This window comes from Suncus etruscus, chromosome 1, assembly GCF_024139225.1.
Source record: "Suncus etruscus isolate mSunEtr1 chromosome 1, mSunEtr1.pri.cur, whole genome shotgun sequence".
Lineage (NCBI taxonomy): Eukaryota > Metazoa > Chordata > Mammalia > Eulipotyphla > Soricidae > Suncus > Suncus etruscus.
In genome coordinates, this window is record NC_064848.1 from 91,472,952 (window position 1) to 91,490,037 (window position 17,086).

Sequence of the window (17,086 nt, forward strand, 5' to 3'; positions counted from 1 at the left end):
GAGAAGTGTTTTTACATGGTTTTTCAAATATACAATTTTATTATGAATTTATTAGGATGAAATTCAACGATGAAAGAAATTAGAGCAGAGTATAGTTCTTAGCTTCTCATGTCAAATCTGAAAGTTAGTATAGCCTGCAGAGGGAGCTCTTGCATTAGATTATGTTCCTAGAGCCAAAAATTAACCAACCAAATTTTTACCAAACAGAAATAATCTACTTTCAGATATTGAGGGAAATCTGTATGTGAAAGAGAAAAATGGAAAGTTTTCTATGAGTAGTGACATTAACATGAATTCTTAGTTTTGTGTTTGATGGAGGCTTAATTCTATAGAATTAAAACCTAAATTCTAGTGTTTCTATTAGTAAATATATACATATACATCAATTTCATAAGACAGTAGCCAAAGCTCTATCCTATCCTACCTACTACACTTCCTATATAAATATAAAAACCTAACTCAAGATTGCCTGCATCGACTTGGTCCACAAAAGAATTCTATCTGGGAAATACTCATTTCATTTTTGTAGGAAATGAACAAGTTTCATAGGAAATGGACAATGTCTATTCAGAATTATTGCAGACATTTTATATAGGCCATAGTTCAGTTGTTCTTTTTTTTAAGTAAACATAGAGTAAGTAAAAACATAATTACTCATGAAGGTAAAGTTTAGGTAAGGTGGGAAAAGGAATTATGTGGAAAGCAAATACAAAATAAATATGAAAGATGCCAGGTACTGAGTTATTTAAGAGCTATAACCCATGGGCCAAGATATATCTCAGAAGTAGCATGTGCCTTATGCATATACAACTCTGGTTTTCAGACCTGGTACCACAAAGATTGAGAGAGTAAGAAAGAAAGAGTCAAAACAAATTTCAAAATAATAAATTAAAGATTATCAAACTGTAATAGAACAATAAATCTTTGCTATCTTTCTCCTCTGAGTTATTATTTGAATAAAGGAATGCAACTGTCTCTTGTGCATTGACATTGTAGCTGGTCACCTTGCTGTATTGACTTTTTAGCTGGTCAATATTTGTTTATTATTTCTAGGAGCTTTTTGTGGACTCTTTAGGATCTTTTATGTATGCCAACAGGCCACCTGCAAATAAAGATTGTTTTACTTCCTCTTTTTCAATTTGGATTTCTTTATTTCCTTCTCTTGCCTGATTGCTATAACTAGGACTTCCACTAATAAGTTGAGTAAGAATAGAGACAATGGACATCCTTGCCTAGTGCCTGACTTTAGTGAAAATGCTTCCAATTTTTTGCCATTAAGAAACACTGTCAGGGGCCAGAGAGATAGCATGGAGGTAAGTCGTTTGGCACAAATGCAGAAGGTTAGTGGTGTGACCCCCCCCCAACAAAATACACTGTCACATGGGGACAAAGAGATGGCATAGAGGTAGGACATTTGCCTTACGTGCAGAAGGGTGGTAGTTCAAATCCTGGCATCTCATAACATCCCCCGAGCCTGTCAGGAGCTATTGCTGAGTGTAGATCCAGGAGTACCCCTGAGTGCTGCCAGGTGTGACCCCAAAACCAAAAACCAAACAAAAAAAAGAATACACTGTCACTATATACCTTAAATATAACTGTGAAAGACTTGTAATTCACAGTGCTCTCAATTAAAAAAAAAAAAAAAAAGAATAAGGGCCAGAGAGATAGCATGGAGGTAAGCATTTGCCTTTCATGCAGAAGGTCATTGGTTCGAATCCTGGCGTCCCATATGGTCCCCCGTGCCTGCCAAGAGCAATTTCTGAGCATGGAGCCAGGAATAACCCCTGAGTACTGCCAGGCGTGACTCAAAAACCACACACACACACACACACACACACACACACACACACACAAAGAATAATATTGGGAAATCCAATTACGAACAAGTTTGTAACCATAGTGCTTAAATACATTTCTTTCATCAAAAAGAAAGAGGAGGAGGAGGAGGAAGAAGAAGAGGAGGAGGAGTAGGAGAACAAAAACAACAACGTTGGCTATGGGCTTTCTTGAGGAAGGTTCCTTCCACACCTATTTTGCTGAGTGTTTTAATCATGAATTGGTGGTGTTAATAAAGTCAGAACTAGTATCCAAGCCAAAGTCAACAACAATGGAATCTAGAGACTCAAATCTGAACAGTATAAAGTTAAAATGGGCCTGTTACGCTGGCAAACTGGGGGCCAGGGGCTGAGGTATGGGATGCACTCTGAAAACATTGGTGGAGGGATGTGGACACTTGTGGTGGGATTGACCTTGATACATTCATTGTATGTCTAAAATCCACCTATGAAGGGCTCTTTTGTAAATCACAATAATTTCAATAAAATATTTTTTAAAAAAGAAAAATGAAAGTAAAAGAGCTGCTGAAACTTTTCTTAATGCCACAGAGAATCCACAGGCATTTAGAGGATTTTCCTAATTTGACTTCAGGCACAATTAAGTATTTTAATGTCCTTATTATAAAATGTAGAGCAATAACATTCTTAGAAGAGAAAATATGTAAGCAATTATATGGTTAATTATTAAGCAAGGCAAAGGAAAATGATAACCTATTGGGTCAAAGACATATTATAGAAGTTAAGGCCTTGCCTGCAGTCAACCATGGTCCAGTCTTTGATAACTCATACAATCTCTGAGCCCCACCAGAAGTGACCCCTGAGCACAGCAGGTAATAAGCCCCTGAACACTGCACGGTGTGGTCCAAATTGCTCCCCACAAAAAAACATAGGCTTTATCTTTATCTATAAAGATAAAAGGTATGTTGATCTAAATAAATGTTTTCATAAAATCATAGAAACTTGTAGGAGAATAAAAACAAATATTCAATAGATACATCAGAAGATGCTCCAGAATAGTTCATTTCAACCTCTGTAAGAGATCATCTTAGGGGCCAGAACAGTAGTGCTAGAGGTAGGGCATCTGCCTTGCCTGAGCTAAAGTAGGACAGACCACGGTTCCATCCCCCAGCATCTCATATTGTCCCCCAAGTCAGGAATGACTGGGTGTGGCCCAAAAACAAAATACACACAAACAAAAAAGAGATCATCTTCGTATGGTCCTATTAATCATTAATTGAATTTTGCTATTCTAAAATTAAAATTTTAGAATGATAAATTATCAATTTCATTTTATCATTGGTAAATATTAAATATTAATATCACTGGTGAATATTAAATTCACTGATTCATAATAAAATAATAAACATTTATTATGGTTTTTTGTGTCTGATATTTTTACATATTGATATTTAAACTCTGTGATTACAAACATGATTGTAGTTTAGTTTCAGTCATAAAAAGAACAACCCACTTAACCAGTGCAACATGCCCATCACCAATGCCACCATCTTCTTCCTCCCCCAGTTCCCGTCTGTATTTGAGACAGGCTTTCTTCTTTCCTCACTCACTGACATTGTTATGATAGTTCTCAGTATAGTTATTACTCTAACTGCACTCACCACTTTCTGTGGTGAGCTTCATATCATGAGCCAATCCTTCCAGCCCAGACTCTAGGAATTATTTCAATAATGTCTTTTATTTTCTTAAAACCCATAGATGAGTGAGGCTATTCTGTGTGTCTCTCTCCCCTGACTTATTCCACTCAGCATAATAGATTTCATGTACATCCATATATAAGAAAATTCCATGACTTCATCTCTCCTGATGGCTGCATAATACTCTATTGTGTATGTGTACCAGTTTCTTTAGTCATTCATCTGTTGAAGGGCATCTTGGTTGTTTCCAGGGTCTGACTACTGTAAATAGCACTGCAATGAATAAAGGTGTGAGGAAGGCATTTTTGTATTGATTTTTGTGTTCCTAATATATATCCCTATGAGTGGTATAACTGGATCATATGGGAGCTCAATTTCGTTTTTCTTTTGAGGAATCTCCATATTATTTTCCATAAGGGATGGATTAGATGGCATTCCACCAGCAGTGAATGAGAGTTTCTTTCCTTCACATCCCAGCCAGCACTGATTGCTCTTAATCTTTGTGATGTGTGCCAGTCTCAGTGGTGTGAGATGGTACCTCATTGTTGTTTTGATTTGCATCTCCCTGATGATTAGTGATATGAAGTATTTTTCATGTGCCTTTTGACCATTTATATGTCTTCTTTGACAATGTGTTCATTTCTTCTCCTCATTTTTTGATGGGGTTAGATGTTTTTTGTGCAAAGTTCTGTCATTACCTTGTAAATCTTTGATATTAGCCTCTTATCTGATAGGTATTGGGTAAATAGCTTCTCCCATTCTGTGGTTGGCATTTGTATTCTAGGCATTATTTCCTTTGAGGTGTAGGAAGCGATTCAGCTTAATATAGTCACATCTGTTTATCTCAGCTTTCCTTTGTTTGGAGAGTGCTGTTTCCTCCTTCAAGATGCCTTTATTCTCAATGTCTTGGAGTGTTTTACCTATATTTATTATTATTTATTACCTATATTTATTATATATACCTATGGTTTCTGGTCTGATATCAAGATCTTTAATACATTTGCATTTGACCTTTGTGCAGGGTGTTAGATGTTTGAGTTTGTTTGCAAGTGGTTGACCAGTTGTCCCACACCACTTGGTGAAGAGGCTTTCCTTACTCAATTTTGTATTTATTGCCCCTTTAACAAAGATTTATTTTCTGGGAAACATTCTCTGAATAGCCTATTCCACTGATCTAAGGGTCGCTCTTTATTCCAATACCATGCTGTTTTAATGACGATAGCTTTGTGTTTTTTTTGTTTTTGTTTTGGTTTTGGTTTTTTGGTTTTTTTGGTTTTTAGGCCACACCCGGCGGTGCTCAGGGGTTACTCCTGGCTGTCTGCTCAGAAACAGCTCCTGGCAGGTATGGGGGACCATATGGGACACTGGGATTCAAACCAACCACCTTGGGTCCTGGGTCGGCTGCTTGCAAGGCAAATGCTGCTGTGCTATCTCTTCGGGCCCGACGATAGCTTTGTAATACAGTTTAATGTTGGGGAAACGATGCTTCCCATAGTCCTTTGCCCAAGGTTTTCTCTAGCTATTTGTGGGTGTTTATTATTCCAAATGAATTTCATGAGTGTTTGATCCACTTTTTTAAAGAATGTCATGGGTATCCTTAGAGCAGCGGTCCTCAAACTATGGCCTGCGGGCCACATATTGTATTTGATTCTGTTTTGTTTCTTCATTGCAAAATAAGATATATGCAGTGTGCGTAAGAATTCGTTCATGAGTTTTGTTTTTACTATAGTCAGACCCTCCAATGGTCTGAGGGACAGTGAACTGGCCCCCTGTTTAAAAAGTTTGAGGACCACTGCCTTAAAGGGATTACATTAAATCTTTAAAATGGTTTGAGGACTTTTGACATTTTATTGATGTTAATCCTCCCAAGTCTATGAGTAGGGTAAGCGTCTCCATTTTCTAGTTCCTCCTTTATTTCTTGAAGTAGGGTTTTGGTAGTTTTCTTTGTATGGGTCCTTCACATCTTTAGTTGACTCCAAGATATTTGAGTTTGTGTGACCCTAAAGTGAATGGGATTGATTTTTTTTATTTCCATTTCTTTTCTATCATAATTGGTGTATAAAACAGGACATTGATTTTGTGTGTTAATTTTGTAGCCTGCCACTTTGCTATATAAATTTATTTTTTCTAGAAGCTTTTTGTAGAGTCTTTAGGGTTTTCTAAATATAGTATCATATTATTTGCAAACAGTGAGAGCTTGACTTCTTCCATTCCTATCTAGATACCCTTGATATCTTTATTTTGCCTAAGCACTATGGTAAGAACTTCCAGCACTATGTAAGAGAGGGAATACTTGTCTTGTACCAGATTTTAGAGGAAATGCATTTAGTTTATCTCCATTGAGAATAATATTTTCCATTAGCTTCTGATAGGGGGCCTTGACTATATTGAGAAAAGTTCCTTCAGTCCCATCTTGATGAGAGTTTTTTTTTTTTTTTATCAAGAAAGGATGTTGGAACTTATCAAATGCTTTCTATGTATCTATTGATATGATCATATGGTTTTTATTTTTCCTTTTGTTTATATGGTATATTGTGTTGATTGATTTACATATGTTAAACCACCCTTGTATTTCTGGAATGAATCCTATTTGGTCATAGTGTATGACCTTCTTGATGTGGCGTGGGATCCTATTTACTAGAACTTTGTTGAGGATCTTTGCATCTGTGTTCATTAGGGATATTGGTTTGTAGTTTTCTTTTTTACTAGAACTTTGTTGAGGATCTTTGCATCTGTGTTCATTAGGGATATTGGTTTGTAGTTTTCTTTTTTTGCAGAATCTCTGTCTGATTTTGGAATCCGGGTGATGTTAACTTCGTAAAAACTATTTGGAAGTGTTCCTGATTTTTCAGTTTTGTGAAAGAGCCTGAAAAGTAATGGTAGAAGTTCCTCTTGAGAGGTTTAATACACTTGTTAGTGAATCCATCTGGGCCTGGGCTTTGTTTTGGAGAAGGCATTTGATGACAATTTTTAATTTCCTCAGTAGTGATGGGTCTGTTTAGATATGCTAGATCATCCTGGTTTAACTGTGGAAGTTTATAGGAGTCCAAGAATTTATCCATTTTTTCCAGGTTCTTGAGTTTCATGACATAAAGTTTTCTCAAATTAGTCTCTAATTACCCATTCAATCTCTGCAGTATCTGTAGTGATCTCCCCTTTTCATTTCTGAAAAGGGTTATCAAGTTTCTCTCTGTATTTCTTTGTAAGTTTTGCTGGTGGTTTACCAATCTTGTTTCTTTTTCTAGAGAACCAACTTTTGCTTTCGTTGATCTTTTGGATTGTTTTGTTGATTTCAACTTCATTGATTTCTGCTCTAAGCTTTGTTATTTCCTTCTGCCTACCCATTTTTGGTTCCTTATGTGGGACATTTCCTAATTTTAAAAGCTGTGTCATTAAGCTTTTTATATAGGCCCCTTCTTCCTTTCTGATGTGTGCTTGAAAAGCTATAAATTTTCCTCTCAGAACCACTTTTGCTGTGTCCCATAAATTCTGACTATTTGTGTCTTCATTGTCATTTGTTTTTAGGAATGCTTTGATTTCCTCTTTTATTTCATCTCTGACCCACTAGGTTGTTCAATAGTGAGCTGTTTTATTTCCAGGTGTTAAATTTTTCTTCTGTGTCCCTTTGTAGTTCACTTTTAATTTCAGTGCCTTGTGATCTGAGAAAGTAGTCTGTACTACTGGGCTAGCATGTGGTCTATCCTGGAGAATGAACCATGTGGCCATGTGCACTGGAGAAGAATATGTTTCCAGTTTTCTGGGGTTGGAGTGCTATATATATATATATATATATATATATATATATATATATATATATATATATATATATATATATATATATATATATATATATATATATATATATATATATAAATATATACCAGCCCACTTCCTTCCATTTATCTTTTCAGAACTAGTATATTTTTGTTGGGCTTCAGTCTTGTTAACCTATCAAGGGTGACAGAGCAGTTTTGACATCTCCCACTATTATTGTGTTGCTATTGATATCTTCTTTCAGATTTGTCAACAATTGTTTTAAATATTTTGCTGGTCCCTCATTGGGTGTATATATGTTTAGGAATATTATTTCTTCTTGTTGTACATATCTTCTGATTAGTACAAAATGGCCATCTTTGTCTCATAACTTCTGAGTTTAAAGTTTGTGTCATCTGATATTAATATTGCCATTCCAGCTTTTTAGTAGAGTTGTTTGCTTGGATGACTTTCCTCTAGCCTTTGATTTTGAGTCTATGTTTGTTCTGACTATTCAGATGTGTTTCTTGTAGGCAACAAAATGTTTGATTCAGCTTTTTGAGCCATTTTGTGTGACAGATATTTTCATTTAATATTTAATATTAATTTAATATCTGATCCTATCAATATAAACTACTTATTATGGGGAAAGTAACTGGTGTTGGCAAACATAATTAATTTAAGAAAGCCATATATCTGGAAACAATCCAAATCAAGACCTGACTCCATTGCCCATTGCCCACATTGGTACTGAACTGGGTTAAATGTAAGATGTAAACTTCCCCATTAGGCAATGAGCTATGGCTGTCCTTTAATCAAAGACAATGTAACTATGACAGTTCTTTGCTATACTAGATATGAACAATAAAAATTTCTCAAGAAGGAAATATCCTTGTTGAAAGATTCTTAAAAGAGCCATGCCTCATGGTGATCAAACTTATATCTGGCTTACTCTGTGCTCAAAGATCACTCCTGATGGTGCTCAGGACTGAACTGGGATGGGCTGCATTGAAGTCAAACATCTTACCCCTCTTTTATTTTCTTTTTATCCATGTTTCAATGTCCTTGATTTGGCATACTAATGCATACTAATAATGCATACAATTACAATCACTAATGATATGTTACAATTCATAAAAATGTTTTAGTGAACATTATAAAATTTTAAGAATAATCCTATGAAGTATTATTATTAATATTATTATCATCTGTTCACTTTCTATCTATGTGAAAGATTGCTAGAAAACAGTAATAAGGAAACAATTCATTATACCTTCTATATTTTCAAAGATTTTAATATAATATTTAAGGAGGTTCTTTTAGAGATAAGATAACCTAATTGACTTCTTTCCTTCCACCCCACATACCAGTAATGCTTTAATCACAATTTTTTCTTTTTGTATAGAAGCAGGTCATAGTCATAACAAAAATTATTTTATGATTTTCTACTTTGGGGGGTTGTAAAAAGCAAATCTAACTTACTGTGAAAAGAATTTTCTTTTTAAGAATTTTCTAAGGTCAGTATGCTGAAGATTCTTAATGACTTTATTCTAAAATAGAGTAGGAATTAGTGATGATAGCAGTTGCTTAATACTTGTTTCTTTCTAGTTTTTAAATAAAATTAAGATACAGCTAATAAGTCTCAGCTACCACAAACATAAGTATCACTCTGTAATGTATTGAGTAAAGAACATATGGAACAGTTTAGTGCTTTGGAATGCCTAATTGTGGTTGTCAAGCTATCAATGAAAGTTTCAAAAGCCTTTTTTCACACTTATTATCAGGTAACCCAGATATGCATGTATCATTGACTGTCCAATAGCATGTTGTTCAGTCAATTCTCAGATATTATTTTATATGAAAGGAGAGATGAAAACTATTCTTAGTACAATTATAATTATATATACAATAATAATTAAATAATTATACAAGATATGAATGATGAAATGATAAATTCTAGGAAACAAGATATTAAATCACTCTATCTTTCAAGATTTGAGTCAGTTTCTCTCCCTGGGCTTTAGTATCTATCAAAAAATACCAGTATTTCGGGGGCTGGCAAGATAGTGAAGCGGTAGGGCATTTGCCTTAGATGCTGAAGGAGAATGGTTCGAATTCTGGTGCCCCTTATGGTCCCCCGAGCCTGCCAGGAGAGATTTCTGAGCATAGAGCCAGGAGTAACCCCTGAGCATTGCCGGGTGTGACCCCCCAAAAAATACCAGTATTTCAAAATCTCCGATAATTAAAAGAAATTGTCTTAAGATTTACAAAAATTTGTTGTGATTATTTTATTCCTTAAAATCATATCAAATTTGAGGAAAAGATTCCCCTATACCAAGATCTTTTCTTTTAATCTGTTTTGTTTGATTTTGGTTTTGTTTTTGGGGCCACACACGGTGATGCTCAGGGGTTACTCCTGGCTCTTCACTCAGAAATCACTCCTGACTTGGGGGACTATATTTTAGTAAAATTAAATATTGTTTTGTTGGCTTCCTCCAGACTACATCATTCAAAATAATAATATGGTTACTATAACAGGGTAAATAGGGTTAGTGTGTATATGCATCATGATAGGGAGGTATGTACATACAGAGAATTTGCAGAGTTAGAAAAATAATGAAGAGATATAAAAAATATAAAAATTCATAAGGTGTTTTGAAGTACAAATGAGAAATCATCTCACACCAGTAAAAATATACAAATTAAAAATAGTAGGAACAATCTGTTATGGCAAGGATGTGGTGAAAAGGGGACTCTAATCAATTCCCGGTGGGAATGTTTTCCCCTGTGGAAAGTGGTATGTAAAGTTCTCAGTAAACTTAAAATTGAACTGCCATTTGCATAGCAATTTCTCTTTTGGATAACTCATAGGACTTAAAAACTTACATTCAAAAGGATGTATGTACACTATTATTCATTGTTGCAATGAGTACCATAGCTAAGATATGGAATGAACCTAGGTATCCAGTGACTCACGAATGGATATGAAAATGTGATATATGTACACAATAGGATACTATGCATCTGCAAGGAATGATGAAACCAAGCAATTTTCTATAACTTGGTTACAGAATTGGAAGATGTCATGTTAAGTGTAGCAAGCCAGAAGAGGAAAGACAAACACAAGTTGATCTCACTTATCTGTGGTATACAGGTTACCTGGAAGAGAAAATGTAATGTAGTAAAGGAGGGATGACTTGATCATCCTTAACTCCAGCCTTATGGAGAAGGACAGAGAAGGAAAGAAGTCAAGAATAGAAGATGAGAAAGGGAAGTAATGAGGGAACATAAATAGGAGCTTCAGTTTTATTGAGGATGTGGAAGAATGGTGTAGCTATAAATCCAAAGCAGAGATTCCTCAACACTGAATGCATGAGATCTAAGTTTCAATTACCAAACTTTGTAATGTGCCTGTCAAGGGGTAGAGGGGGGAATGATAATGTATGGGAATATGGGTGATAAGAGTTGGCCCTGGTGGTAGGACTAGTATTGCCTAAACTCAACTATCAACATTGTAAATTACAATTCTTTAAATACATAAAAAAAATTAAAAGTTATTGGAATACAACTCATTTCTAGACCATCATAGAGAACTGATTTGGGGATAACCCTGAAAAATCACCTAATTACACTTTCCTGATTTTCCATGTGATCTTTTCTGAAATCCAAAGGAAAAATTGAATGGCATTTTCAAATTGCTCTGACTTTTAACTTTAATTAGGCCCAATTATTAACATTTTTCTCTGCTTGTAGAAACTTTGCAGTCACATTATAGAAGATGAGGGGTTTTGTTGTTGCTGCTGTTGTTAATTCCAGTTTGGAAGCACTGATTCTTCCATTAAGTCTGTTTTGTAGATCATCTTTCCTTACCAGACAAGTGTTCAAAATGGAATTCGTTGTCAAATCTATATTCACAGATGGAATTTACAAATTTCTAATGCATTTTAGTGAATTGCTTCTCTGTTCTACCACTGCCTGTTGGTGGTGTCACATATGTGAGCCATTGCAGAGAACAGAGAGGCAATTCAGATTCTGAGAACATTTTTAGAATAATGATACTCAGTGGAATTTCACATAAGGCTTGAATTTTAATTTATGACTATAGGTCACTTTTGTCAAATAAAGCATGCATTTATAATATTGAAACATTTAAAGCTTTTGATAAATGTTTAACTCCTTTGGCTTTGGATTTTTTCAATGTTTATATAGTTTAAAGTATTGACAATGAAGCAGCTACAATGGAAAGAGAAACAAGTCAAATGTACACTTAAATTTAGAAATAGAAGATGAACAGCATTGGATATTATGCATCTGTCAACCAGGCTAAGCCAATGCTTCTGTTCTGATTTTGTGAGCAATTTATTAATTTACTAATTCAAATTTACAATATTCCTCTTATCCGTAAATATAATATAGCATCTGACTGTGTCTATTATAAGAACTTAAGTTGCTCAACCTTTCTAGCCCTTGATTTTCTAATCTCTAAAACATGTTCTGGAAATATTTAAGCAGCATATAAGAACCAAAACATAATCTTTGTGTAATATATTACATTAGTTATAAAAACAAAAGCCACCAAACCTGTTTTGTGTTCAGAGTTTATTTCAGTCACTTTATTCAGAGGTTCCTTGAAAGCCCCAAAAGTCAGATTAGACATCCACAGTGCAAGAATAAGTCCAAGTGCAATTGCTCCAAGGCCATGTGTAAGGCCATAGTTTTCTTTATGATTAACTAGGTAGCTACAAAATCAAGATAAGTATATGGCAGGATGCAACTATACTTATATAAAACTGGAGAGTCATTCCTTGTATTTTTCTACTTGGAGGCTAAGAACAAAGTCTAACCCTTACAATTGCCATGGATCCACCCATGGACTACTTGCATTTAATAAGCCCTTGGGGAAAGAAAATTGAGGTCCAAAGAGTCATCTTAATGGAAAATGGCACTTAATAATTTTTCCCAAATAATAAAGGGTTATTCACCCTGTAAGGAGAATAGTAAAGTAAGGAAAAAGTAAAAAAATGCAGATAATAATTCCTATTCATGAGCCAGGAATATGGGTCAGAGCATTGGATGAGAGAGATAAGAGCTTCTCAATTAGCAAGAAACAGTCAATTCCTTTACTAGGTGTGAGTTATTTTTGTTTGTTTGTTTTTGTTTGTTTGTTTATGGGTCATACTAGTAGGTGCTCAGAGCTTACTTCTTGCTTTGTGCTCAGGGATCCCTCCTGGCAGTGCTGGGGGACCATAAGTAATACTGGGATTGAACCTGAATCTGCCATATGCTAGATACATTTACGCCTTAACTTTCTCTCCAGCCTTAGGAGATGAATTTTAAGATTCATAGAAATGGATTTTAAGACTGTATCTACTATCTTCTTTTAAAAAAGTAATTTTTACACACATTTTAGGAATCTCTCAGACATTTTTATTAGCATGTGAGTTAAAATCAAGGTCATTGTCTATAGAAGTGATGTCATATGTCTCTCCAAGGGAATTCTGTCCCTGGAAGGAAGCCATGGAATACAACAGGATATGAGAGGTAAGAGATTTAGGAATTGCTTTTGATGTATTTTGAAATATAGATGCTTTGAATCTGCCTGTGTCATGTGCTAAACACATGTGACCTTAACTAAATATCATGAAAATTTCCCAGAAACTCATCATCAACCTTAATGGTTTCCTCATTTGAAAACATATTTGTAAGTTAGACCTTAAGACCAATATTTTAAGGTGATTACATAGAGCTAAAAAAGAGTTTAAATGGAAAACATTTAAGATATAAGTAGTCTATACAACTACAATACTATCACACTTATTTACAACTTTTCTACCATGTTAACTCAAAATGAAAAGAGGAAATTTGCATATATTTGAGTTTTCTTCCTTTTCTGCCACTGATAATTTTAGATATATTGAGTCTCATCTCTATCAAACTGGGACAGAGTTAAGTAGAATTAGACAGACTATGGTGTGTGTGTGTGTGTGTGTGTGTGTGTGTGTGTGTGTGTGTGTGTACACAAAACATTCTTCAATGAAGACTGGTTATTTTGAAAGCTATTTAAAAAAAACAACTTTATTGATTGATTTGGGGGCCACATCCAATGGTGCTCAAGGGTCTCTCCTGGCTCAGAAATCTCTCCTAGCAGGCTCAGGGACCATATGGATGCCGGGAATAGAACTGGGTCCCTCCCAGGTTGTCCGCATGCAAGACAAATGCCCTACCACTGTGCTATCTCTTTGGCCCCTTGAAAGCTATTTAAAAGCTGATGTCTGCTTGTAGAATCTCTAGCTTTCTCAGCTTCATGACAAAACTTTTTAATCCTTAATAAGCTCATAGTACTACAGTTTTCTTCTAGAACTAACGATTTCCAGAATAATATTTAATCCCAGGACCTGCACAAAGAAACATGCAGTAAAGATAATGGAAAGGCACTTAAAAGGGAGCAGATGAACGGGAATGAATCATGAAGGCTGATCCTCGCTAACTTCTCTGCTCTCCAGAGTGAACTGCAAGATACAGCTGCCACACAGCCTCCAGAGTAACTCACAGAGAGTGTGAGTTTTACTCAAGACACATCTTGGGGCACATGCATTGGTTGTTACAAAAAATTAGGTGTGATGAAACTTCAAAAGCATCTGTTTTCTCCTTTTATTTTTTTACCTTCAATTATATATGAACAAACTAAGAAAATTTTCAGAGGGAAATGCTATATGAAATTACTTAGTAAATATTTTAGGTATCATGTTAATGATTTAATGGAATATTCACAAAAAATAAATTTTATGTTCTCTGTACCTTCGTTATTATTGTTAAATGTCCAACATTGACATAACATAATTTAATATATATGTGTACATATGTGTAATATATATGTGTATGGTTATATAAACTATTTCTATTAATATACTCTGAAAACATGATCATGTTTCTAGTGGAAGATAAATGCATATCTCTATATATTTTATTTTATGACATGTTTTATGGCATATTTTAAATAACAATTATTTATATATCTTCCTAACTAAAGGATTATTTAATATGATGTAATATAAAACTTTTACAGTTCTTCATAATAAAACAGAAAATAACAATATCTGTGTTTTTTTATTTTTATATTTTAACTAATACTATGTCTCAAAAATATTCATCGATATTCAGATTCAATGTGGCTAAAAGAAACTATCAAAGTGTATTAAATGACTGGACTTAGTATTTCACTTATCCAAAGCCAGAAAAATGGTAAAGGTATCTTTATTTTTTTAATGTACTACTTGCAATCCATTCAAGTACATCTTTTCCTAGATATGGAGGGAGGAGGAACCAATGACTCGGATGCTCAACATAGAATTTATAGTAAAGTCACATACAGGTTTATGTAGTGAAAACAAGAGTTTATATTTTGAATGTTAGATTAGAGTTTTCTGAAAGAAGATAAGGAGATAGAAGGTGGAAAAACTAGATGTGTTGTGACCAGATGTTAGCTGAGGGAAACTGAAGTTTGGAAGCCACTGGTACATGGGTAAAGGCTACAATTAAGGAAAAAGTGCACCAAGGAAAGAGAATGATGAAAAGAACAAAGCTGAGATCTCGGTGTAGGAATACTGAGCAGCAAAGAGACATGAGAATTGCTACCAAGCAAACAAGAGAGTAATCCTAATGATCATTTATATATCTTCAAATTAAGGGCAAATTTCCCAGAAAATCTGTAACATGGCTTTCAATTCTGCAGATACTGACATTTTTTATTATCATTCTTATTATGTCTGATTTTTTAAATATACATCCTGGGATGGAGAGGTAGTCCAGAGATAAGGTACTTGCCTTGCATGCAGCCAACTTTTGTTCTACTTCTGGCACCACATATGATCTCCCAAACATTGCCAAAAGTGATCCCCAAGTGCAGCACCAAGAGAAAAAGATCCCTAAGCACCAAAGGGCGTGACCCAAAGCAACAATTCACCTTTACCAAAGTCATTTACCCTAGGTATATTTTTACTTATTCTAATACTATCTACTTTAAAAATCATACCTTTGCTCCAGTGTCCCCCACTCCACGCAAACCCATTGGTCCTGGAGGTCCTGGTAGTCCTCGAGGTCCCTGAGATGACAAAAGAAGGGATAGAGTGATTATTTTTTGGTACAGAAACTGGAAAGAAGAATGGAGGGGAAATGGACAGAAGGTAAGAGGAATAAAAAAAGGAAAAATATAGGATGGAGAAAAAGTGAAGAAAAAGTGTGAAACTGAAAACAGGAAAGAAAGAAGAACTTACAGCTACACCAGGATAACCATCTCCTTTGAGTCCTGGAGCACCCACTGGTCCTGGAAGGCCTTGGACACCCTGGATAAATTCCAACACCAGAATTTATTGTAAGACTAATCTGTGAAATACCAGAGAAAACTTGTACATAATACAAACTCATTATATCACTAATAAATTGGAAAAGTGTAAAGGAATGATCAGGAATATTTTAAAAGAAAATCCTACCACATATAACAATTTGTTGACACTTCATAATTCTTATATATTTATGTCCAATGAAATATGTGGAATGAATATAAGAAATATATGTAATATATACTTATATATAGAAACTGCTACAAAGATATCTATAGAATATACATTTATTATAAATTGAAAATGACTGTTAATATTAATTAGAGATTACAAATTTTGGATGACCAGCATCATAAAAATTTTACAATAAGAATGTTTAGTAAAAATAAGAAGACTAGAAAAGAATATATAGTAAATTTTAGTAAATATATAGTAAAATTTTCAGCAAAAAGTGTAGTAGAAAATTGTAACTCATAGTTATGCTATGTCTATTGTCTTTCTCTATTTTTTATATCCCACAAATGAACACGATCATTCTAATTTGTCCCTCTCCCTCTGCTATTGTCTTTCTCAAGGTCATAAATTACCTAGAAAATAAATAAACCTAAATGACAATTCAAAACAGATTAATTTAAAAAACAAGTTTTAAAGAATTTGTGCTTCATTTCCTTAGACCTAGAAGACAACTGTAAATATTTCTTTACAGTGATAGTATTAAAATCTTTTCATATTAATCATAAGTCTTCTATATAGAACACAAGAAAGGCTGGTTTGTAATTCTTTTACAAATAAAAATCAAAGAAATTACTTATTAAAACAGTGAATATAATCCTTAGAAATTAGTATATCATATTTATATTTAAAATGTAATTCATAAAATATGACTTTTGTTCATAATATAAAAGTTATTTAAAAATAGTCTTGATCAAGATTTAATAAACAGCTTTGGCTTTAGGAAATATGAATTATTCCCTGTCACCACTACCCTAACTTTGGTTCTTCTAGGAACTGTCTTTCCTGACTTGGGGTGCTTGTGTGTCTCAGAGTTTGTCTGATAAGTAAGGTGACCATCTTATTCTGGTTTGGTCAAGTAATTCTTAGTTTTAGCTAAAAAGCAAAATTCTAGGAATGTCCTCCATCTACAAGAAAATCAGGTGATGAACATTTTATCAACAAAAGCTTTCAAAATGATAAAGAGTAGTAATGGTTCAGGTTTGTCTTTAAACTTCAGCAAGAACCATTTCAATTTGTACTAATTTCATATAATGGAATTTGCATTACATTTCAAAGATGACCTTAAGTTATCTTTTGTAAGTTGAAAATCACTGATTTTAATGCTTACATATGTGTACCTAGACTATACATTTTGATAGGAGAAAGGAAATGCAACATTGAAGCATAATAACCACAGGCTCCTAGTTTAGTTAACATTGATCATGAAACTCAGAAATCTGTCTCCTCCTCTAATTATTTGCATTTTTATTTAGTTAGTTATTGTTTTATT

General features: G+C 34.2%; 1 protein-coding gene across 1 annotated transcript in view; it reads right to left on the reverse strand.

The window, feature by feature from the left end:
- Positions 1–17,086, reverse strand: part of COL28A1 (collagen type XXVIII alpha 1 chain) — a 212,355-nt gene that overhangs the window by 102,915 nt on the left and 92,354 nt on the right. The window contains 2 exon segments of the mRNA XM_049768871.1: positions 15,276–15,344; positions 15,517–15,585. Of these exon segments, the coding sequence (XP_049624828.1) occupies positions 15,276–15,344; positions 15,517–15,585 (138 nt within the window).